The 26,428-nt window shown below is 44.3% G+C and overlaps 1 protein-coding gene across 1 annotated transcript in view; it reads right to left on the reverse strand.

Annotated features, from left to right (window-relative positions):
- Positions 1–25,139, reverse strand: part of TENT4B (terminal nucleotidyltransferase 4B) — a 36,995-nt gene extending 11,856 nt beyond the window's left edge. The window contains exons 1-4 of the mRNA XM_015873509.2: positions 24,425–25,139; positions 7,857–7,980; positions 2,928–2,974; positions 168–288 (exon numbers count right to left, since the gene is read on the reverse strand). Coding sequence (XP_015728995.1) covers positions 168–288; positions 2,928–2,974; positions 7,857–7,980; positions 24,425–24,984 — 852 coding nt within the window. The 5' untranslated portion in view covers positions 24,985–25,139. The remainder of the gene's footprint in view (positions 1–167; positions 289–2,927; positions 2,975–7,856; positions 7,981–24,424) is intronic.
- Between the last annotated feature and the right edge of the window lie 1,289 nt (positions 25,140–26,428).

The raw sequence follows: 26,428 nt of genomic DNA on the forward strand, positions 1-26,428 counted from the left end.
ACCAATTATTTTGTCAGAAATAAAACCATCATTAAACAAAAAGGTTCTATTTTGAATGTGTATGTGAAGTAACTGCTGCTTATGAGTATTTATCCTTTTAACAGTGATATTCCTTTGGCTAGATATTTAGCTTAGAACAAGGAAACACCCTCCTTTCCCAAACTTACAGTTGCTTTATCTAAAACTTTTACTGAGTTTTCATCTGCTACATTGTGCTTTCTAAGAGCTTCTTCCAAGGTCCAAAGAGGTAACGTCTCCCATTTTCCAAACACAACTAAGTCAATATCGCTGAAATGAAAACATAAATACATTCAAATTAATACACCAAAGAAACAATTGATATCCACATGTAACTAGAAGTAAGCTGATGGAATGCAGCTTAGCCAAATACTTTATTCTTTATGTTCTTTGGAAAAGGGTCGGGGCGAACTCTTATGCTTGGGAAGATAAAGATCATTTCAGATTATCAAGAGCAGAGGACTGATACATGTACAAATCAACCAACTTGCCAAAGTCAGACATGAGTCTCCTCACATCACACAGTCAGCAGAGAGGGATCAGTTTCTCCAGAATAATTCAAAGCAAGAAAGTAAATAATTGTGAATCATCTTTGGGCTGTATTCATCATTAAGGTCAACTTAACAGCTAGTCACTGAAAGGGAAAGCCCTGCTCCCCATCTTCCTCTCCCAGATGCATAGTCCTGTCTTCTTTACTCCAAGTCTGGTATTTCTCTAATCTACAGCAAATCAATTCATATACTAATGAACCTGGCAGAAACTGATACTTGCTCAGCCCTTCTCCCTCCACACACAAAAAAAGTCAAACCCAAAACAAAACACCACACTCTGGGGGTAATTTCCTGCCTCCTCACAACTCAAAGGGTGCTTTCTGGGTGATCCGCACACCAGAGTGGGTGCGTGGTAAGCAGCTGGCATGTAGCGCTAACAACAGGGAGCAGGAAAGAAGAGAGAGAAACGTGGCAACTTTTCAGGAAGCAACAAGCTGTTAAATAAGATCAAACCTTCTAATTAACTTCACTCATTAACTCAGTTCCTTGAAGAAGTACCTCCATCCCTCTACACTTCCCGCCAACGCACGCTGACATTCATTTGGCTACGCAGGGAGCTGAAACCCTAATTACTCCTTTTTCCTCTTTGCTTCTCAACTTTTTTCTTTATTTCCTATGCAAAGAAGGCAAGCATATAACCCTATAGTTAAGCGTAGCCAAGGTCACTTTAGAAATATGGAGAACTGCATAACAGAATATAGTTTAACAAAAAAAGAACATAAGAACGCTACTCCCCCCATTCTTCCCCCCCTCACATAGGTTTTATAGGTTTGCTCATTCACAAATAACAATGCTTTAACATTCTCAAAGCATTCAAAGAAACGACATCCGAAACATCTCTTGACAACAACTACTGGTAGCAACAGGCAAGTTCAGCACCAGTTCAACTGCATACCATTTAGCTGACAAGGACAGGCAGCATTCAGCAAGTTTCTAAAAACCACATTAAAACCTGACTGGAGAGCAGGAAAAGGTGCTGAACACTTCTAATTTACTTTAACTAAACTAGTGTTTAACACACTGGTGATGCTGATGGTGGCAGTAGGAGACATCTTTCTGATGTACACTAAGAAAGAAAAGGCAGCTCTCATCACCTTGAATATACAAATTACCTGCGAGATAGTACAAAGATCCAGAAGCTGAACAATCACATACGCTGATACTGAAGATTTCGTGTAAGTAGAAGGAGATTAGAGAAATTCTAGCACAGAGTAACACAATTAAAAACACACCACAGGCCTCTTTGAGTTCAAGGACCTGAAATCTAGGCTGACTATTGAGTTACCAGTGAGAGGGAAAAAACAGCGCAAAGAGAAGCTTTGTTAGAATGCAACAGTGAATTAATTACCAACATGTGAATGTTGGCTATTTTGAAATTTAGGAAAGAACTGCCACAGGAAGATGTTCCATAAGTCTACACTGTTTTCAAAGTACCTGCATTTATCTCTGCCAAAAATTCATTTGAAACCAATAAGGAGAAAACAAAGTATATGGAATCAAGTAGAAAACAACAAACCTTTTTTTGTTATTGCATCAACTTCAAAACAATCAAGCAAACGCAGTACAGAACTATAGCTACCAGTCATGTGGATAGGAATCTCCTGCACTATCAGTGTACAATCAAGTTTAATTAAGCCCATTTAAAATCTATGTGAAAAGGCTGAGAATGAGGCCAAGCATGAAAACAAAATATATTGGTGGACCTTCTAACTTTTTAAACAAAAAAGGGCAAATTCAGGTTTTCTGCAACATCTTAGACTAAAACAGTCCAAGTATAAGTCTCAGTCTGACATCAGGAGGTGAGATGACTCAGGTATCAATCACAGCCAGTACTGGATAATATTTACCCACGTTCCCAAAGAGTATTTTGGAATACCTACAGAACCGAATTAAAATCTCAAACCTTTGCTACAGAAATGTCTTTATTTACTGCAGCCATTTAAGCCCTTCATTCTGATTTTTTTAAATCTTCAATACTAACATTAACACGGTAGCCCTGCATGTTTTCATCTCTAGATGATGAAATTCAGCTTTTCTGTTAAAGCTGACTTCTTATTTTGGTTCAGTCTCTTAATAAAGTCAAATCACATTTATCTTTTCTTTTAACAATGTAGTAATTCAGATCTTTTACTGATAATGTGAAGTCTACATAGATGCATTAGAGTTAATAGCATTAATTACTGTATTTCTGCACATTCTGCAGAGTATTAATAGCACAATGCTTTCTAAATAAAAGAAGTGTATGGACATATGTGCACCAGTAACAGATACTGGGATACTGGATAAATCACTACAGCAGTACAGATTCCACAGGATATCCTTCTTACTGTATGAAATTTATACGACAAAACTACTAACCTTGTAGGTAAATATAAACCAGTTTTAAAACTTCCAAATATCTGCACCTGAAACACAAGAGCAAAGCGTAAGAAATCAGATTTGCAGGTTTCAGAAGACAAAGAAATTTATGCAGTTGTCTGTAAGGGTTGATTACTGCTACCCTCCATTGGTAGAATTTGGTACTGCTAGCTGGTATGTTGTAAAAGAAAACACACTTTTCTGTCAAAGCATTTACATATCTAATGTAGCATACATAGTTAATTATTACATAAGCACAGATAATAACAGTACTTCGACTTTTCTCCTACTAAACGTTCTCTGTAAAACTTCTGATGTTACCATAGCCAAGTTTGGCAAAAGCCATAAACCAGATGATTTTTAAACACTAATGACTGACAGAGCACACACAAAAGACAACACAGAAAAAATATTATTACATCAATTCAGTTTTTGCTCAAATTAAACCCTTCTGTTCTTAAAACACATTGTCAGAATTTAGCTCTATATACTTTTGTTGCTTTGTATTCCTAAAAATAATAAAAATTAAACTCAATAGTTTTTGTTGTCATTGTGTTTGGTTTTTTTTTTTTCCTGAATTATAGATAGCACAACTCTCTCCTAAAATATCAACAAAATCACTTCAGGAATTCTCACATCATGCACATTCATTGTGCTGGATTTTTACTAGCACTGGAAGTTTAAAACATTGTATTTGCTTAAAACATGTATTGCAAGCTGTCCAAAACCTCAATCTTCTTAATGTACCCAAGCCTCACTGGGAAGTCAGACTCATAATCCAAGTCTCAGAGGGGACTGTAGAGACTTCAAAGGTAAGTTATCTACATGCTTGGACTAATTTTCAATTAGACTGTCTTCTGATGTGTTTCCTGGAGCCACCTTACAGTTGCATATTCTGCTTTAATGAGTCTCACGAACTAGCTTGATTTCCACCTATGTGCATGTCAAATGACCCACTTTTCATATTTTTTTCCCTTTGGGATAAGAAAAGAGGGAGATAGGAAAAAGATGATGTTCTGTAAATAAGTGCTTTTACACTTTAAAAGACTAAGAAGCAGTACACAAATGCTTCCTCTTGATTATTTTGCATCACTCATTCTTTAACCTTTCTCACTCCTAAAGCCAACAACAAGCACACGACTACAGTAAACTTAATGTTCAAAGTCCACAGCTGCTCACACCACAAAGGATTGCAAGAGATGTTACTGCACCAGTATCAGTGTTTTACTAGACCTTGAGAAAAGCAGGAAGAGAAGACATGATAAAGATAGAAAGGTAACAAAAATAACAATGATTTTAAACTTATGATAATAGAAAAAGCACTCTCTCTCAAACTGTTTGAATCCAGCCAGATCAGGATTTATTCCACCACTAAAAATGTCTGAGAAGTACTTTTGCATAATAAAGCAAACACTGTGGATGGGTTAAGAAAGTCCAAACATGCTTTCACATTACTAAACAAAGGAGCGTGTTCCACTCAACAGCAAAGAAAGCTCTTATTGAATAAACAACCCTGAAAATATTCATAAACTTACTGATACAACATATATGACCTTTGCTGAAAGGAATGAGAGAACATCTGCTATTGTACAATTATTTGGAGTATGAGAAACTGAATTATTATAAAAGAAACCCACACCCACACTCCAATCCCTCTCTTATCCATCAGAACTACAGAGATGGAAAAGGAAGAATGGGGACAGCAGAACAGATATTGTAAAAAATTTTGGTTTACTATCAAAGTAGAATTTAATCCATTGTAGTTGTATAGCCATTTTCACATTAAAAGCACCCCAAATGCGGGATACTGTTATGAGATGTGTTGGTTTTTACACTCTGCCAATATTGTTCACTTTCTTTTTATTCTGTGTAGACAGAGGTAAGAATACACATTCATAAGACAGCATTTCACAGTACTGTAATGGACTCCTAATGCCGTCAGTATTTATCTCCATAAACTTGTTCAAGTTAAATTCCCAGGTTCCTGAAGGAGCTCTAATAATGGTATGTGTCCAAATACATCCTCACTACGCAGAACAGAACTCGGAAACCCGCAAAACATTGGGAAGTCTGTGCTATCCAAATCCCCACATCAGGACAAAGAACAGGTCTATCCACAGCCAATTTAAATTCCTCTTCCTGTTACATCATTAAGTTAAAATACTGAATTTTCTTAAGTCTATAAAAATAAATACAGTCCTACTATTTCCAATCGCAGTACTTTTATAACCGAAGTGCACGAGGTATGCAGCACTACCTCAATGAGGCCAGACACTCAGACATAAAGTTGTGGGCATTATGACAAATGCATCCCAAACTCCATTGAAGTACTTGTTGAACTCTCCATTTTTCAGATTCAACTACTCAAAAACCGTTGTGCCTTTGTTAAATGCCTTCATTTAATGTTTTGGGCTGTTCAGTTCCAGTGTAATTAAAGCCTTTCTTATGGTCAGAGCGTTGCTGATGCCAAGAACAGTTCTCACTTACTAGGAATGTTTCCTTCTAAGCACATTCCCTTGAGTAAGAGAGCAAATGACACAATTGCTAACTTCTATAAATAAAGTAACAGTTTAGGATACCTAGTTTTACCCCTCTCCATCTGTTTTTTCAGCCTTTTCTGAAGTGGAACAAGAAAACAGTGTACACACATTCCACACTATCCCTATACGACTGGATTCATGCAGCCTGATTTTACTTCCCGTGGTATCAGATTTTTACAACATACACAAAGGTGAATGTGTATGTTTGAGAGTTGATTCTAGCTGGATTTGGATTTGCTGCACCTATTAGTCAAAGTGAACAGCTTAAACATTAACTTATCACTTTACACTACAGCTACTGCAGAGGACATTGGACCAGATACCGCTCACCTTCTCAGAGCATGTACTCAGTTCTCAAACTTTGAAAGTACTAAACTAGTAAGATTTTCAAAAGGTTAGTGATTAACTGAAAAGACTGGAAAATTACAGATGGCCACCAAAGTTAAAATGGTTGAGTTCAGCAGTTAGTTCCCAAGCAGGTCTGTAAAGTATTAGAAAAATGACATGACCATAATAGGCAGGTTATAAGCTGGCAAAATTCCAGTTCTTAAAAAGACTATGGCTTCAAAAAAAACAGTATCATTATGTTAGATAAAAAATGTTTTCTCAATGGCCCAAAGTCATATACTTAAAAAATAATAATAATAAAAAATGAATATATATATATATATATATTTTACATATAAAACATCTGGCTCCCATAGGCCAAATCTGTCCTACAAATGGTTGGAACACCTTGGAAAGCAGTAAATTCTGGTGTACCACTCAAAATTCTAGCAGTAGCAAAGAAAGATCCCCAAGTAATAAATCCACTCACCCCATGACGCTAGTAAGCCTACAGCACGTAAACTTGTCTCTGGGTAACAGTGGCATCTTTTCTAGGCTGAAAATGATGTGTTTCCTCAGTGAAAACCCTGACTACAAGACTTTGGCAAGATGCACCATAGTAAGAGCTGCTCAAGGCCAGCACTGCTTCCTGTCACAGTGGCACCCCACCACTCCTGCTCCTGAACAGGGCCTACAACCTTGTTTCCTCACCGTTACATGAGAGCTACACAACACCACTGAGATATACTGAGTTCCATTAGAAAAACTACTGCTTTATCCTCAAAGAGAAAATCACTCAATGTATAGTACTGACTGCACCGATCCCCCAAAATTCTGCGACGAAGCCTTTGACTGATGGGAGTGTGCTCTATGCATGTTATAATCACTAACACACTGTAACACATGAACTACCTTGAAGACAGCAGTACATTTTGCACATTAAAACAAACACATACACAGAGCTCATATTGAATTCCAGTAGTCATTCTGCCAATGTCTAAAAACACTACCCCAAAAAAACCAAAAATGTAGGAAGATCTGAAATGAATAGCAGGTTAAAGTCACTCATGTCATAACATTACCATCTACTGTGGCAGGATCAAAGTGCATTCCTTAAACTAAAGAGCCTGTTGTCTGAATTTGGTTTGTTGTTCTGCTTAGCAAGTCTTTATTTTGAGCTACTGTTATCTATATTTATCTGTAGATAAATGACTGAGGCTACAAATCTGCATTCTGGAAACAAACACCATGTTAGTAGAGACAATTACGCTAAAAACCCAACAGTGTCTCCATAAAAATTTCTTGAGATGTAAAAGAAGCTTTTCTAGTTTCTTTTCAATCCATCATTTATCATAAACAATACAAACCATAAATACATAGCTCATAAATACAGAGGAGAAACTTGTTTCAGTTGAACAAAGCACTGGCAAAAACTTACCTTCAATGGAAAGTGGCATTAGAGATTTAAAGCTCAATACATAGTGAAAAAATCTGCAGACTTGGGTTTGTTTGGTGGGTTTTTTTTGTTTGTTTCTCCTGTAAGAAACCTGGATCCTTTACATTTGTAAGATATTTCAATTCAGTTTAACTACCCGTTATGGTCTGCATAGCACGGCATCGTCAGCATTACACCTTCAGAGACTTATTCAAGACTGCAGGTCTTTGCACTAGAAGCCCTGCTACAGACTCTTTCAGTCAAGCTATGAGTTTCAGATTTTTACTTTTTTTAACACAGTACTGTATAAGCATGTCTGCCTGCCTGATAAGTTTACCTTCATCTTAATATTAATGAGAGTAAACATAACCTTGCCATACCTTACATCTTTTCTTTGACTACAGGTCTAGCTTGTCTTTGTTCTTTTTTGTTCTCAGGTGTGATATAAAACGTTGACCTATATTACCATAGAAATAAACATCACCTCTCTTATTTGACTAGAAAGCCTTTTTTTTTTTTTTTAATGAGAGAATAAACAGTTTTTTTCACTATTCAATACTTCAAAGACTGAACAGGCACAAAATGTTATCTTTCATATTTTAACAAACAGAACAGTGTCCTACTCACATCTGCATTAGGCCAGAGTTCCTTTATAACGTTTTCTATCCTGTTCACCACTTCCATCCGCATTCTCTCTTCTTCATGTCTGGGAGACATATACTTGTAAAAGTCAATGATTTCTTCATGAAGACTGGAAGAAAAAACAAACAAACTCCTAGTTAAGGACCAGTCTATGAGCATAATGCAATACTTCACAAGATTTAGTTTCTCATTAGTTTCCATACATGAACTTGCATCACAGGTACAGAAGCAAATCTATGCCAAAGTACCTTTGCATTGAAGTTGCACTGCGTAAAGACAGCATTATACAGAACATTTCAGTCTTCAACTAAGTATGCAGCTGTAAGCTCAAAGCACACCCAGCTCAAAAGCTCCAAGAAGAGGTTTTCAGCCAGCACCTCCCAGCCCACCCCTGGCACCAGTGGGGGAGTTCCAGGCATCAGTCTACGACCAGCCCCAAGCTTTCAGAAAAGTTTATAGTAATTGTGCCAGTACTAGAGCTTGAAAAACTGCTTCTTTTACTGTTTAGACAAGACACAAACTGAATAAGCATTCTCTCCCTGTAACAAGCAAGTAAGTAGTACACACACACAGCAGCTGTGCTTCAGAAACTGCCTGACAAGCACACAACCAACTCGGCAGATGTGAGCTACCCTGTTACATGTGCTGCTCACAGTCAGCGAGCTACATTTACATCGCTTTCACTACAGCTGCAATAACAAAGTCTTCACACAGTGCCACCAATGTGGAGTCTTCTGTAGTGTCATCATCAGCTTGACTTGTATTCAAAAAAGCAGACACAAAAAAACCCTTAGTTCCATCAAAATACATCTGGCACACAGTAGTAAAATTAATTTCATTGTTCCTTGTAATGATCATTACAGTAACAGTTTTTCTATTTAAATGTATTGTTTCTAGTTTCCAAGCACACACACACATCCCTCCTTCAAGCTCCAAGGGACCACCATTCACAAAAGCAAATCCTTAGATCAGACACAGTATCCAACACTTCCCCACTGCACACACGTATAAATCAATCACATGTTGATAACTGAAAATTGTATAAAGGTCAAAAGAACAGACAGAAATATCTGAAAGGTGCATTTAACAGAGCTGGAGTACGGACAGTACTCAGTCCATCACTTGTCTTGCATTCTTCAGTACCGCATGTTACAAACAACATAAGCTTATTTATGTAAGAGACTGAGGAATGAAATACCTATGTTACTTTTTATCCAGCTTTTATTGGAATTAGATCCAACACCTGCCAGACAACTGTACTAATAGCCCATTAGCCTGGGATGGCAAACACCACAGGCTCTCTATGGCTGATGCAAAAAGAAAAACCCCTCTGGAAAAGCTCCTCATAGGGATGCAGCCAGGATACCCTCAGAGGGAACCTCACCAAAGCCTCAAGTCCAGACTTGGGGCAGCCTGGCTACACCCACAGCACCATTTTGCCTACAGCAATGTTTTTAACAAGGCAGAACTGAGTGTGCACAGGCTGTCAGAGGGTACATGACGGCACAGGCCCAGCACAAGATAAAACTGAGGGACCTGGGGGTACATGAACATATTGCACAGCACAACCCTTCTGCCAGCTGCTTGTGGCCCCGGCTGCTACTGGGCTTCCAGGGCCGAGCTGCACTCTCAGCTCAACTTCAGAATACTGCCACCAGGAGGTTTAAATCCCTGAAGCCAAATGAAGTCTGTGCTATTCAGACACTGCAGGTCTCAGTGCCTCCTCTATTAATGCAGCCACACAATGCTCCTATAGAGATAAATACATAAGCTAGTACATCCTTTGGAAGCATGTAACTACTGAGGTGCTACACATAAGTATCATACATACCTACGCCTGGATCACTCTTATCCTTAGGTAGCCATGCAAGTTCTTATGGTGAAGAGAAGAAATTAAGCAGGATGCAAACACAGACACTGAACGCTGCTACACAGCATAGACACAGCAAGAATGAAATGGGAACTTTCTCAGCGATACAAGACCGGCTTTAAGAGCACTTTGCAGCCCTCAGTGTGCCAGGTGGAAACCTGCTGAGCCCCAGGAGCACTGTGCTGCAGAGCACAGCCCTCAGCTCCACCTGGAACTGCACTTCCCTGCCCACTACAACTGCTGCCAACAAGTGAGAGAATGATTAATCAAAGACAAGATAAACAGAAGCAGCAACATGCAGATTTCAGAGCAAGACAACACGACTCGGTAGCATGACTCCAATTAACGCAGAGTTAACTTGAGTTGTATTGAAAATTAAAACCCAAGGTTATTCACTGTCTTAATCAACATCTATAGCTGCACTTTTTCAAAACAATTTGTTGAGATTAATGGAGCCTGTTGTCTAAAGTCTCTAGTGGAATTTTGTATCTTCAGTTGAAATGAAGATCAAAGAGACCAAGAAGTTATTTTTGGCATCATAACAGTATTTTGTTATTGAATGCCACTACGTTCATTAGTTATTTAAGATAAAAGTCCTTAAAAGGAGGTTTGTTTTTAAAAGGAAATTACACCATAATAAACCTGATGACAGCACATAGGGCTATTCCACTTGGCTTTAGAATCACACTGAAGCTACTGACACCCTAGAGCTGCATTAAGAGAGTACTCTGCAATGCATAAGCACATTAGTTTACTTTACTTATTACAGTAAATAGCAGTAAATAAGCATGCCTTTGTCCTGTATTCAAGGAAGTCTTAATATGTGGAGAAAAATACACCTTTCAGTTGCTCTGAGTTTGCCTTAAAACCAAGTACCACCAGTATCGTGTCCTGCTTTCAAACCACATTGAGTTCACTACAATTTTACGGACCAAACAGAACTGAAGCTACAGAAAAAAAGATGCCACTGAATCCAATGGATTGTAGTGTTTGTTATGTTTACCTGACGGCAAAAATGAGGCATCAATAAAAAAGTAAATGGCAGTCACAGAAGTTGTAATGACAAAAAGGACATCACACAGCAACAGCCCCGAACAGTGAGGGACACAAAGCCTGAGACTCACACCAATAAGGCAGAAAGCTGCAAGTAATAACACCTTATTTCCTTTTGCAGTACAACTTGTGGGCTCTAAGATCACTACTCAAGGTTCTCCAACTACATGGCCAAGATGCTGTTATTGCGGAGGATGAACCTAATCACACCTTTGCCAATCAATTAAAAGCAGTCATGGCCATCAAAACGTGGTTTCTGCTTGAAATGCCCTGCACACAGACACAAACTCAGCTGCCTGATGTATGAAGCAGCACAACTCACTCCAACAAGTGTTTTAGTGCATTACCTATAGTCATGCTGCTCCATGGAACTGCAGACATCCTGGTGCAGACCAAATGCTGAGAAGCAAGCTGCCATATTGCTAAGCAGAGCAACGAGACGAGGGTAATAACAGAATAGCAGCTGCGTTGCCATTGTGTGCTAAAGTGAAGTTCTATGCTAACCAGAGAAATCAGTTGTAATTGAAAATTTTCTGCTTTTGTCATCTTAGAATAGTGCTATAAACCCACTTGCTCTGGCTCTTCTTCACCTTTCAGCAGGCACACACATTTTTATTTCCCTGGTAAGGGTGCTACCCACAGCTTCTGATCCAGAATCCCATGGTGCTCATGTGCTACGATTTATTCTACAGGATGTTCTGAAGGAAGCTCCATTTTCAAAGTGATGAAAATTTAAATTATTAAGAACCTCTGTGGACTGTGGGCAGAAGCAAGCAATGCACACACAGACAACTTCTGTCTCCCCAAACTCTGTGCTTTAAGATGAATCACTTCTGATTTCAGAGCTTATTGATTTTATATCCACACCTGGATGGGATATTTACAATGTACTTCTGTATCACTGAACAAGTCTTTATATCTGAATTTTCTTTGGCTGAATCACTCCTGTACAACAGCATTCTGTTGCCCTCACCGTTCATTTACATCTACTCTGGAGAGAAAAAAAAAACAACTCAGCAGCATCCATCCCTCCACTCCAGTTAGAAAACCAGGACTGCACAGGAGAACAACTACTTTGGTTTGAAGCTTCCCAGAATATTTTACTATGAAAAAAATGGTGCTGTTTCTGCAACTATAAAACAAACAAACGAACAGAATTATGGCAGAGATTTCTGACCCTTTAGACATTCTGGGAAGCAAACAAAGCTTGGCCATCTCCCATTTGTGAGCTGTTTGGTCCTGAAGGGACTTTGAATAAAACTGAGGCAAAGGAAAAGCACTGGAAGCCCAAACCCCTCCCTCCTCCAGTATTTTTAAGTACAGAACTAACACTGTACATTCTAGCAGCACCCCAAATTTGCTTTTCAGCTTTAAGGCTCATAATTAAAAAATATCTATTTCTAGATGATTATCACCATCTCCGTGCTTTCAGTAACAAAACAGGACAGAGCAGACAGCATCAAGACCACAAACCATTTTGCCTACCTTCAATCTTGAGCAAAACCAAGCATTAGAGCAGCAAAGGGAGCAGTAAATACACAGCATCTGCTGAGCTCCTGCCCCTACCACCTGTGTCTCTGCAGCAGACTAATTCTTTTAGTGTGTGCTAGTTTTTAAGCTACTGAAATAACAACTAAGTGCATCTGCAGGTGATTTAACAGGCAATTAAGCTTCATGACAACGGATACAATCGGTCCTCACAAGAAACTAAAATTGCACTGAACAAAGCAAACAACTTTCAAAACCCACAGAGACTTTGGCCATTGCTTTCTACCCTCAATCACTGAACTACATCAATGCACTACAGGTCACACAGTAACTGGATTTTGTGGCCACACATGCCCTATGGGAACTTCAAAATGAAAAATCCCTGAAGACTACTCTGTTAGTAAGGTAACAGATGGGAAAGTGCAAGGAGGCACGACTGGGCTGCTGAGCTGTACTGCTGGGAAGGGCAGCGCTCAGCATTCATCTACCAGATGAATACCAGACACCTGTGACCAGCACCCCCAGCTCACCAAGTGAGCCACAGAACTGCCTTTTCACACTGAGGGCAGGCAAGGTTTTCCCAAACTAGTAAGTGAGGCAGGAGCCCAGACCCTGCTTTCAGGACCAACGTGTTTCAGGATCCATCTAAATACTCTGATGTTAAATTTGAAAATGTTTCCCTGAATGGAATTTGTTCACTTTAAAAGTTCATGGTTGACTGATTATCACATTTCTTCACATGCAGTGGAACAAAGAGAGATGTCACAAAAACCTATATTACAAGGCCTATAACATCTGCCCTGTGCAAGCATTTGAAATCATGCTATGAAGCCCCTCCTCCTTCCTCCCAATAAACACCACTCCCCCGGGTCCTTCCAAAAAAATGCAGCTTTTCAGCAATGTCCCACATTAAACGTTAACTTATTGGTTCAACAGCATCATAAAAAGCATTAAAATAACACTGCACATTGGCAATGGCCAAGACGTACTAAAACACAGCAGGGAAAAGACAGCAACGTAGGCAGCTTTTTTCTATTACTGAAATTAAATGATCACCATTATTCCAGTCAAAAAATAACACAAGAGATTGCCTTTTCTGATGATATACGAGCGACCATTTTTTTTCCCTGTGTCAAAATGGCTTCAACTCATTGTAACAGTTAATGTCTTGAGAATCACCTCCCATTCCTCTAGTGAGCACATGTAAAATACTGCAAGGCTTTTCTCTTCAGCTCACTTGTAGAAAAGCATCAGACTATTGGAATATGATGAAATATATGCAGCAGCTCTGCATTTTGCAAACTCATAATTTATAAAACAGATTTATATTAAAAAGAGCCTTTAGCTGCAGTAAAAGTAATCATTCATTAGCAGTTCACTGTATATTAGCTGCACTTTCCCAAGTAATGCTGCAACAACACAGTGAGTCTGTATCAGTGTTAGTGCTGTGACAGAAGTCACCCTTGGGACATCCCCCCCAGGGCCTGCAATTAGGCCTGACACCTCCTGAATCAACACAACAGGTAAGATAAGCAAGCTTAAAAGAAACAAAACAACAAAAAAACCCACAACCACACCAGATCAGTTCTGCAAATGTCAGCCACGGTGTTTACTATTAAAATAGAACAGAGGGATCTGCTAGGTCAGCTTATAGTCATTGCTGTTCATCTTCAGAAACATACACTATATCAGGTTCTTTACACATCTCTAACACACTGCTACTATTTTGTCAGCACAGGAAATATTATGGTGTAAGCACTCAATGTGAGGTGTGCCTGTAAGTGACACCACAAGCTGCCAGGACACAGGTGGGATGGCTGTACTCCCTGAAGGCTGTTGAGTACTTCTGACAGATAACAGCTCTCCACCTGGACACTACGATCCAAGCTACAACTCACGCCACAGGCCCCCCTCAGCACATAGATGGCTGCACACATGCCAGGCTGCCTCTGAGCCGAGAGCCAAGTCCATCGTGTGGCCAAGAAAGCCTGATGCAGACCCAGAATGGAGCTCTGGAACAGAAGGAAGCTGAGGAGAACCGTCTGCTCTCCCACACACAGCGGGTTCTGCCTGGAAACGCTCTCCTCGCTTATCACTCCATAACAGATTTTACTGGGAAGATCAATTAAACCAAGAGGAGAGTAACACAATTATTCACTTCAGCCTCCTTCCATCAGAGCTCCAGCCCAACTACACCCACAGCAGCCTCAGGATGAGCAGAGGCAATCCTGCATCCCCCTGCACACACCAAGTCAGCCAGAAAGCTGGGCCCACTCTGACCTCCCCCCCCCAGCTGCTGACACACCTGGCTGCAGAGCAGCAGCCACGATAAGCACACAGCTCCCTCAGGGCCACTTACATACAAGCACACTGCTCTGCTGCTCAACAGGAACCACCCAGAACGGAGCTCAACTCTAGGCAGCTCCATTTCAGTAACACAGCATTTGAGCGAACCTGCCAATAATTTAACGTAAGGACACTGCATCCAATAACAACTTGCATCTACAGTACAGGACCTCTCAGGTCCAGCACAAGAATATTTTCAAATAAAATCTGAAATCCGAGCGTACCACCTAGAAAGACAGTCCAGAACCCCATAGCTGTCTAACACTCAGTGCTGGGTAGCTACTGGGGGATCAGGGAGGGCTGTGGGGACTGCATTTGGACACATTCAAAGAACACAGAAAAGAACCACAAGTCACACAGGTTGGATCTTCATGCTACAAGTCCTTTGTTTATTTTTTTAAATATAAAGATTTGATGTTAGTACTTACTACTTTGCACAAGGCTTTGAATTTGTATGTTAAATTTATATTCTTCAATTAAAATGGACAATGATCACAACTCACCTGCCTAGCACATGCTCAGAACCAGATCATCCCATTTAAGACCTGTTACTGCATTTCGGTGACTCTGTGATACAACAGCAATGCAAAGTCAGTTGTGACAGTGCTCAGATGTCTGTGCAGGGGGAGCACCCTGAGGGAGGAGGCGGTGGAAGGCCCACACATGCTGTGGGCCTTCCTCGTCCCACACAGGCTACCAGACATGTTCCTCACAGCACCTAGAAGAGTAAATCTCTGACTAAAGCTGCAGATCAAATCATGGTTTTTGCCTTCTTCCCCTAAGATTGAGCTCTTGATCAATCTTCTTAAGTGATAGAAAGCTATCACTATGAGCCTGGAAAACACCCTTCACTGAGGATACTTTCCAAAACCATAAAATCTTAGAATTCATATAGATCATTATATGCTGAAGGATGACTTGCTAAGGATGTAATGTGACTGGACTACAACAGCCGCTGAATTCTGGTTAGACACAAGGACAAGAGAATCCATACATGGTGATAAAACAGGGCTCTTAGTGGTTGGAGGGTCAAAGCCACCCAATGGGCCCAGACATAACAGCAGGCAGCTGAACTCTGGGCCCCTCTGTAGGATGGGACATCCCCAGCACAGCATTAATTTGTGTGCAGGCCCTGACAGAAGCAGAAATGGACATGAGGCTGCTTGGAGCTCTCACAACATGCACTCGAGATTCATCCAACTAATTTACTGAAACCACCATCTCAGAGTAATTCCGTTAATAAATCGAACATTAAGTGAATTTGTCCAGCACACCAAGGAGTGAGCACAAGATGCAGCAGAGGAGCCCAGCTGCCAGCTCTCAGGGAGTCACTGAGATCTCCACACACTGCCCAGTCAATTAAGGTTGTGGATGATGTGTTGCTGTGCCCCTGCAGCTGGTACATACCAGAGGAGCAGATGCTGAAGTGAACTATTCCAGCATCCAATGACTAACTTAGAACCTACAGGCACATACTGCATTACTCAAGAAATGAGAGATTAAGTTTGTTATTATACCATTCTACTTTTCATTTGCTTCAAGATACTGTTATCTCAGGAACTGACACTGCTACTTACTGTCACTGAAAGAACATCTTTTACAACCTATGGGTGCACTGTGGCATTTGGCCAAACTGTAACAAGAGCAGCTTCAGAAGATCAGTAGCTAATTCAAATTTATATAGGTTTTCGCTAAGAAAATGTTTACAGCTGATGTATAATACAATTACAAGACAGAAACAAAAGCAAGACAACATTCTTAATCTGATCTCAAAAAGTATCTACTAAGAGGTAAAACCCAACAGCTCAGTGAGACAAACCTCTCATCTCTACAATGCTAGAAGCAGAAATAGGTATAAAGCTGTTAACCTCAGACAACCGGCTCTTCAAGGCAAAAACCAACATGACGATGTTCTCCTATGAGTACCTGCCAAGTATGACTCCAACAAGGAGGAATCCTCGTGGATGAATGGGAATGAGACAGTGAGACCAAAACACAACCAGAAGGCCAAGTAAACAGAAGATCCTCAAACACTGACTGAATCACCCAGCTACAGCGTGACATAACCAAGCAAATAATAACAAAACCCATAAGGATCTCATTCTCTTAGCACAGCTCAGCCCTAACCCAAGCCTGCACGACCTGCAGCCACCGCCACTATTCGGGCCCAGACAGCTCCAACACTGTGCTGTTCAGCCCAGCTCCTGTACTAACAGCCGCTGGGCACCTGCAGGCCGGGAGTCCTGACACAGAGCTGGCAGAGCCCTGAGCACAGGCTTTTTGGACTACATAGGAAAATACCAGCTGTTTCTGAAGTAACAGTGGAACTGAACAGCTTCGGAATTAACATAGTGAGAGAAAAACTTCCAGAAAGGGGCTGGCTGCATTACCACATCTTCAGCCTAGGGCCACTAACAGACCAAGAAACCAGGCCAGGTCCGCTTTGACTGCACGCTGCTCCTCATTGCAACACTGGAGCAAAGCTCCCACTCTAATCACTGCAAGACACTTTGTGAAGGCTTATCTCTACACTGTACTTGTGACAAGGCAAGTTCTCTCAGCATTAACTGAGTCAGCACAACAACCTGTAAGAAAATAAGCATCATTTTACACACGTGCTCTCAAATCAAACCAGCAGAAAACCTACACTGAGCAAGGGCAGCAGGCCAAGCTCCTGCTGACCTGGAAGCGTAATCCTTCCTCCAGTACCCTCGTTTTCCCAATATGGAAGTTTGTGAAGGACTTTAACATTTGCATCCACCCATTATTACATCCCATTACTTGCAGGATCACTGCACCAGTTCCTCTGTACTGCTCAACACTCACAAAGTAACTCCAGCTGCCTCATTCCTCCCTTCAACCCTGACCTCAAATCACGCCAATAAAACAGAAGAGTGGGTGTGCATAGGCACACTGTGTTCCTAAGCCACCTACTACCACCATTTTTCAGTAAAAATCCTCTACAAACCAAAGCAGAAGAAATAAAATGCAAGATTGGACAGAGCAGTGTAGTGATGGAGCATGCCATACTGTAAAGCCTTCTTCAAGCAATTGTAGCACGACTGTGCCTCTTTAGCTGCACATTGCTACTGAATAATTCAGATGTAGTTCCCATGCCAAGGAGGACATTACGAGACTGTCAGAGAGGCTGATCTGGAACGAGGTCTGCCAAATAATCTTAATTGTCACCATGGGAGGAAGGAAATTAACAGACGGTGCTGATGTACCAGCACAAGACATCCCCAGGTGCTGCCGTGGGGCACTTCGCCCTCGCTCTGACCTGCTGCTGCCTCCCAGCCACCACCAGCCCTAAGGCACACAGCAAGCACACAGTACCACATAGGTTTTGTGACACTGCTTTGAGGCTCAGAACAGTAACTGCCAGGGACAGCTGACTGCAAAAGACTTGGACTGAATGCAGCAATACTAATACATTAATTGCACGGTTATGGTACACAGTTATTCAAAAGGTAAACAGGCTCCAAAGACTCCATAGGAAAGGTTTTAGGACAGCCTTACAAACAAGGACTCTGTTACCTAGATCCAATGTATCTTACTTTGACATCGAAGTCCATAGAATTCCTGGAAAAAAAAGTCCTGCTGCCTTATCTGTTCTGGGTTAAAGTTACAAAATGATTAAAGTTCAAATCACTTCTTCTGTAATGCTACCTGCAGCTTAGGGAAAATGTCTGAAGCCAACATCCAGCTTTACTCTCTTTTTCTTCTGATAGGAATATTTTCTTTACCCCAATTTCTAGGTTCAGGTTCAGAAAGCAATATCCAAATATAACCAGAACCACTCCTTGGCAGTTCATCTGCGTGGATAATTGAAAGGAATGAATTCTCATAATTTCAGAAATCACAGCATGTTCACATACTGAATTAGAATGCAAACAGCTCACCAAGAACAGCAGCAGCATTCATTTGCTTATAATATGCACTATGCAAGATTTCCACTTTGTCTGCTGCAGACAGCCGTCTCTCTGAGGAAGGTTCTCAGGCCACGTGTATGCGGGGATCTCAGCACAACATGTAACGTGCTACTGCTGCCACTGCCAGCACCCAGCAAAGAGAGTGCAACACTGTTATGCATCACATGCAATAGAAACAAAAGACCTGGGAGCAAAAGCCACCCCAGCAACTCCGGTGTATTTGTTACTTTGGAGTACATGCTCTGTATTGAGAGATGTGTTCTGAATTATCAAATCATGAAGTCAGTAAGAAGTAGTACAAAGTTTCACAGTACAGTTTTGATGGTGGTGTTACATATACAACTTGTCAAAATGGCATTTGAAAGCGTTAAGGATTTCCAAAGCAAAAACCAGACCTCATTCTCCAGCTTTACAGAAGTGAACACCCTGGAACAAAGTGTAACAGTAAGATGGTTAAAAAACAACGAAGCAGAGAAAAATGCAATAATATGCTTTGATGACACGGCTCTAAGACCAACAAAACACTCTCAGGCTTCCTAAAACTGACCTCATACAAACAGCTTGCCAATTAAAAAAGAAGAGCTAGAACTCTAACACTGCTTAATGTGACTCCAGTGAAGATCCAGGGAGAGCAAATACTCTCTTCTCAACTGCACACGGCTGGGGAGAGCACACAGCAGCTTTTGGGAGGCAGCAAACACCCAAGGGGGAATGACACTCTCTTCCTATTACTTAATATAGACATCCCCGTCCACCAAAGAAGTCCACCAAACATCTGTTCCTTATATAGCCGCTCCAAGGTAAGAAGGTACCCAAGTCACAAACAGAATCAGAGCAAAGAGAACAGCTCACAAAAATACATTCAAATGTTCTTTCCCTCCATGTGTAGAAACCGATAGGTCTCCAAAGTTCTCTTTAAACTGTTTAAACAAGACATGCTGAAATTTTGGCACTGGCACAAGATTCTACAAGCTAAACAATATTGTTATATAATATTTAAAGTGTGTTTCCTACATGTTTCCTCAAAATGCCTTTATTCTAATGCTTGCACCTCCTAGTAAACTCATTTTGCTCTCCCTCAAGGAGAATAACAGCCTGTCACTACCTGAGGCTGCAGGCAATAGCCAGCCCCACTCCCACGCAGCCCAGCTGCCCACCTTCCAGAACTGCACAAGCTGTCACGGGGGCACTGCCAGCACCTCCTCAACACAATGCTGACACTGACAGCAATCTCAGCTGGCAGACACAGGGGAATGATGAGTACTATACTCACATCCCTGGACTCCTACCTTAAGGCTTACACACGTGGGTACAAAGTGAGGAGACAGCACAGTTCTAAGCGACTGTTTCAGGGAGCAGATAGAACTTCTGTGCATATGTACACGGTGAATTCAAGTGCAACCCATGTTTTGATACACATCTTCATGAGGTCCATAACACGTGCAACTACTCCAAGGATACATTAAGAAGCGTGCACACACCTCACTGCTGTTTCACCAGCACTTCAGAACAACAAGCATTGGTTTATTTATGTGAAGTTGTGTAGGCGCCAAGCTAGTGCAAGCAGACCAAGTATCACCCATGCGTTCGTTTCAAACACTGAAGAGTACACGATGAAAAGCAGCACAGCAAATGAGGATATCATTACACCTGCCCAGGTTGGGCACTGAGCCACACAAGTCAGCAGTACAGGTACACCAATTTGCTGTGCTCATGATACACTCAGCTGCTGTGCCCATGCTCCAGCCCACATGGCAATGCTGCTGCTGTGGCTGACAGCACACACAAGTGAGAGCTGTGAGACGTGGGGCTCAGGCTGCCCACTGCCCTGCTGCAGCCACACACTCACTGCTCAGCTCAGGCTCAGCACAGCGCACACACCTGCATGCTGAACTTCTGCCATAGAAGTCAATAAGAGGCCCAAAGAGCTGACAATGCCACATGAAAATAACAGATGAGAACTTCTCCAGCAAGCACATGCAGCTTTAAGCCACTTCTTCCTGAAGTATTATGGTTCTATTTCACAGCATCCCCTCCTCCAGCCTGACACACAGGGAAACCCTGCACTGTGCCAGCCTGCTGCACCTCCATTGGGCCTGGGAGACTGTTCTCACTGTGCTTTCAGTACTCCAAAACACTCAGTCTTCAACTTAACCCAGCCTCTCCCTCACTACTACACATAACATTTTCCTTCCTAAACTCACACATTAGCCAAGTTCTTCCTATTTGACTGTATGTTCTGGTAAAACTTATCCAGTTCCCTACAAAGTCCCCAAACCCACATCCCCGGAGCTGCTCGTGAGCTCTTCCCTTCAGTGCAAGCATCAGAGAAACAGGAGGGGACAGGCCACAATGAGCTGTGTGGCTTTCACTGGCTTTTTTTGGTTTTGTTGTTTCATATAAAGCTTCTGGCTTATGCAGTTCTTTTACCCTGGCTCAGCCTTAGCTCAGACAGAGCTGTAGGACACATTTTAGTTCCCCGGATCTTTTTGTGTCCTTACAGCTATGACACAGTGCTGTCAGCATTCACTGCTGTCCTTGGAGGGGAGGGAACAACTCAGAATCCCCCTAGGCCCCAAACCACGTACCCATCTACACCTTCTACCTTTAGTGCTAGGAGTACCACATCCAGGTAAATTCAATCATGGTTTTAAAGGGACATATTACATCCAGCAACATCATCCAGGTCCTGCACAACTTTAGGTTCATTTTCTGTGCTATCGGCTCTTTGGAGCACCACTGCCCGCTGACAACGGCAGCAGAGGACACAAGACAGGCACCCAAGTCTGACAGCACAAAGCAACTCAGGCAGCACCAAACACGTGCTTTCCAGTGCTGCTTCCCATGCCACAAAGCTGAGAGTGCCAGCACAAAGCAAAGAGGAGTATGAGTAACACAGCATCTACATTATCAACAGAACTGGAGGTCTGAACACTTCTGTAAGGAACAGCATTAAAGATATGCCAGAATAAGATGTCCACGCGTTGAACGCAGCCAGTATTTCTGCATCAATGAATGCTCACAAATACTGTGCACGGTCTGTAAGATAAATGTCCTGATGTGAAATCCATGCAGTGGTGGGTTATGGCTGTTACTCGGTTACCACCTCACACACACTGCGTGAACTGAGGAAATGTTGTTTCTCAATAAAAATGAAAACAACTGAAAAGAAACACCTCAAACATTGATCTAAAGCTTTAGGCAGCTCTAAAGCTTTAGGCAGCTCAGTAGCGAGACTTACATGATGTCACATGTTTACATAAACTGCCCAACAAGCTAGGAACTACCAGGCAGTTTTTCCAGGCAGCTCATCAGTAGAACTGTGCGCTCAGAGGCAATGGACCCTCAAGTGACATCCTTGCACTGGAAACAGGAATTCTGTCTGCTCCCAGTGGTGTATGTGAGCAAGTCAGGCCCTGTCCTTTTGAAAACGGGACTGCTCAACAACATGGGGGCAGCCAACAGACTCAACATTTAAAGTGATCGACCTAAAAAAGAAATAAATAAGGGAAGGTATTCAAGGGAGAGTGGCTAAGCCTTAATTACTTGTAACATTTACACGGAAACAAGTACAGAGGGGAGAAAGGATACTTTGAACACCAGCATAAGGCTTGCAATACAACTACCATGTATTCCTTTACCCAGTAACTGCTAGGAAGAACCAACACACATTCCAGAACCAGTACTGGAAATGTGTAATCTGAGATAGATTAGCAACAGCCTCGTTTTCTGGGTTACAGAGCTCTCTGCCCACCAGTGCCATGCAGTGCTCTAGGACATGGGGCAGAAGCCCACCAGCACCTGTTGGCAAGGAACACACAGCAGCAGCTCAGCACACAGCTGGGCAGTAACACGGAGCTCCACCATGCCCCACTTCAGCATCTCATAAATGCACGCCACAAACCTGACAGCCCAGCACACACCAACGTATCTCAGCACTTTTTGACACTAAAAGAAAAAATAAGTCTACACTGTGCAACCAACTTCAAGCATGAAAGCGATTCAACTGAGATTCTCCTACTGCAACTGTCACCACCTCCAACACTTGGGTCCACTTATTACCTTGTGGCTCCTGATGAAGCTCAGCCCCTTTTTCTACTCCATCTCTTCAACGCAGAGAAAAGGTTTATAGATTTACAAGAAAGAAGAGCTTCTAAAAGTGATCCTCAACTACCAAGTAAATAAATGACAAGCTGGAAGGTAAACAGAGTCCAAAAACTAACTTTAAAAAGTTGGATTTAGTATGCTTGGAACGTGCTACTTGTAAGTCTTGTGAAGGACATTGTGGAGGCTCCAGCACAAAGAGTGACCATAGAACTCAGAACAGCACAATTCTGCAACGTCACTTTACAAACTACAGTAACCCCAGCAGTAAAGGTAACAGAGTGGCTGGCAAGAAAATAGGGAGCCTGGGGCTGTAAGAGTTTGTTTTCCAAAGCAACCAACAACTTTGAATATTTGTTCTGAAGCTTCTTACAGAAGAATGGTTTTTGGGAGGCGGGAGGTCAGCACCTCCCAGTGGGAGGCAGCAGAAGGACCCTCAGGCACAAGCTGGGCACACCAGCAGTGACCCACTCACATCAATATTGATTTCTAAACCAAGCCCTTCCCACTCCTCCTGTCACCACACACCTTGGCCAGCTGAACCCTGGGGCGAGGCCTGATGCTTTCTAAGCATGAAGGATTGGAAAGGGCACTACAGCTGCTCACACTGCACTGCAAATCCACGCTTAACAAACACATGTCAGTGTGCTGCTGCTGGGGAGGACGGAGAAACGGGTCACAGCCAAAGGATGGACTCTGAGAGCGTGAACTTTAAAAATAAAAACTGAATCACAGAAAGCATCAATGGATTTTAACCAGGGATTCACCCATACCAAAAGTCATCCACATGTTAAATAAAGGGGTGAGGAGGGGCTTTGGACAGCTTTCGGACAGAAGATCCGTGTTTGCCTGCTGTCGATCTCTGCGGCCTCAACAACACCAAGGGATGAGACCTAGCTAACAGAAAAAACAATATGGACAAAATCCTCAGATCAGCACTTGCATTCCACAGCCAGAGATCCACAAAAACCATTAATAAACCCACACCAAAATCCATAATGCTCTATACACACACAGGTTTGTTGCTGAGGACGGGCACCAGCATATGAACGTGTCTTATCTGTCACCTCTCTGGAAAACACACTGCCCCATATAAACGCTCTCTTTTGCCACCAGCAGATCTTTAGGTCCCAGCTCCTGCTCTGTGCCCGTTCCGCACGTCGTACAGAGCGTGCCCGGGGCACAGCCCGCTGCCCTCCCGCCCGCAGCTCCGTGCTACATCCTCGCAGCGTGCCGAGCTGCACCGGCAGCCGAGCGAAGAGCGAAACGGAGGACACACACAGCCGGAACGCAAAGGCTGCGGGCGGGCACGGCCACACCGAGAGCTGTGCGGCGGTGGGAGATCCGAGCACTCCACGAGCGATCCGTGTGTAGCACGCACCACGTGCACACACGCACTGACAGCGAGACGAGCGGATCCCGTCCCCGCACCTAGGCGTGCCCGCTCCATTAACATGCACACAGACACCTCCCGGCCACTCGCGGAACGCGCCGCTTCGGCCTCGAGCGAACGCCTCCTTCCTCCCCAGTACCAGCACCTGCACTGGAGCCGCCCCTCCGGGCCTGCTGTGCAGCACGGGCCTCGTCCCCGCACGGCGGCCCGGCCCGGCCCTGCTCGGCCGCCCCGCACCGCCCCGCACCGCCCCCCGGGCCTGTGCCGCGCCCCGCCGCCCGCCCCAGGTGCCGCGGCCCGGCGCCCCCCCGGCCTCCTCCCCCCGAGGCCCCGGGCCGGGTGCAGGCCCCGCTTCCCCGGCGCTCACCCCACGACTCCCTGGCTGTAGTTCCTCTTCTTCCATGGGGTGCCGGTGTAGTGCGACTCGGCCAGGCCAGACTGGGCCCTGGCGGCCGGCCCGTCGCCCAGGGCGGGGGCCCGGCCCTGCCCGGGCGGCCCCAGCAGGAGGCTGTAGTTGAGCCCGAAGGTGCTGGCCTTGTTGTCGCGCTTCCTCTTGTTGCTGGCGGCCGCGGCGGCGGCGGCGGCGGCTGCGGGCGGCACCCCCCGAGCGGGCCGGGCCCAGGCGGCGGCCCCCGGGGGTGGCGAGGCCTGTCGGTGTCCGCGGTTGTGCTGGTTGTTGGCGCTCTCGAGCGGCAGGAAGTCGGGCTGGGGGTCGGCGCGGGGGGCGCGGTACATGCCGGGCGGGGAGGCCGGGCCGGCCCCGGCGGGGGCGCTCTGCTGCTGCTGCTCCTGCTGCTGCTGCTGCTCCTGCTGCTGCTGCTGGAAGTAGAGGTTGCGGACCCCCTGCGTGGTCTCCCAGATCTGCATCCACAGGCGGTTCGAGGGGCCGAGCTGCTCTGGCTGGAACCAGGCGATCCGGGGATCCATCAAACGGGGGACCCACCCCGGCCGCCTCCGCTCCCCGCGCCGGCCGCCGCCGCCGAGACCCTGTCAGCGGGTCCCAGCGTTAATGGCGGCTCCTATGGAAGGGCAGCTCCGCGCCTGCCTGCTCGCCGCCGTCGCTCCACAGCCCCCGCCCCTCCTGGCGAGCGCGGCGAGGCGGGGCCCGGCCGGGCCGGCGGCACACGGGCCGCGCGCAATAAAGGGGGGCGGCGGCGGCCGGGCCGGAGCTGTCGGAGCTGTCAGCGCTGGAGCTCCGCTCCGCTCCCGTCTCTCCGCCGCTCCCGGGTCTCTCCGAAGCGAGGCGGCCGCTGCTGCTCCGGGGCTCGGTCCCCGCGCTGAGGGGCGCCGGCTCCCGGCGGGCAGCAGGTGCGCGGGGCCGCCCCGGGGCAGCGGCCGCTTCGGTTCCCTCCCGCGAGGTGCGGGGTCGGTAACTGCCGCCCCGTCCCCTGCTCAGCCGTGCGCTGCCCTGCAGCTGGGTGAGCTGCTGGGGGGACCCGCCTGCGGCACCGAGGGACGGAAACGGAGCGCCCGGCTGCCATTGCTTGTACGGACAGATGGCAAAACACAGTGCACACCGTGCAGCAAACGGCAAAATGGAGTGGTACGGCTTCTAGTCAGGCTGTTTTATTTCTGTAGTGCTTTCATACTACAGCCTTAAAACGTATTCCGTATGATAACAGCTACAAAGGTTCCAGCGCTGGGTGGGACAGGATTCCTCTTCAGGCAGCAGGAGCTAATACAGTGTTTGGAACTAGAAAGGTGTGCTTCGGTTCCAAGTATTCCATGAGGTGGAAAGTTTACAACGTGTCCCAGCAGCGTTTGGTGCTGACAGCCACAGACCGACAGTGCAGCTTCACCCTGTGTCCCACATGGCCAGGAGCAGGGCTGGGGGGACACTGAGCCCTCTGCTTCTGAGGTTCTGCCTTTGTCCGACTGATCTGCACAGCCCGAGAGACTCCAACCCCAGTGAGAATCTCAGGGGCCGGACACAGCTGTTGAGGTGACAGATTTGATTAATTGCTTTGAAAATCACCTGCAGTTACCACCAACACCAAGTGGACAGTGGTGGGACTTGAGCACAGCTCAGGAACAAAGATATAAATCAGAAGGCTTCAGTTCATAAACTTCGTACTGAAACAGCACAGGAAAGGGGGAGCAACAGTAATAAAAGCTCACGTTACCATTAAGGAGATAACAGTCACAAAATATGTGGCCATGGAAAGCAGTCTGATACCACAAGCACATGAGATCAGGGTACGAGCCTGGAAAGAGAGGCAAAAAGTTGCCATGCTTGAATACAGCTGACATGACTTTTTTAGTCACGACTTTGAACTTTAACTTCTCCTTACTAAAGAGGCAATTCCTCAGAAAAAGGCTGTTTAGAAACACCACAGAGTTTTTAGCTGTCAGCCATTCCACAGTTAGATTC

Source organism: Coturnix japonica, chromosome 11 (genome assembly GCF_001577835.2).
Source record: "Coturnix japonica isolate 7356 chromosome 11, Coturnix japonica 2.1, whole genome shotgun sequence".
In the NCBI taxonomy this organism is placed as follows: Eukaryota; Metazoa; Chordata; class Aves; order Galliformes; family Phasianidae; genus Coturnix; species Coturnix japonica.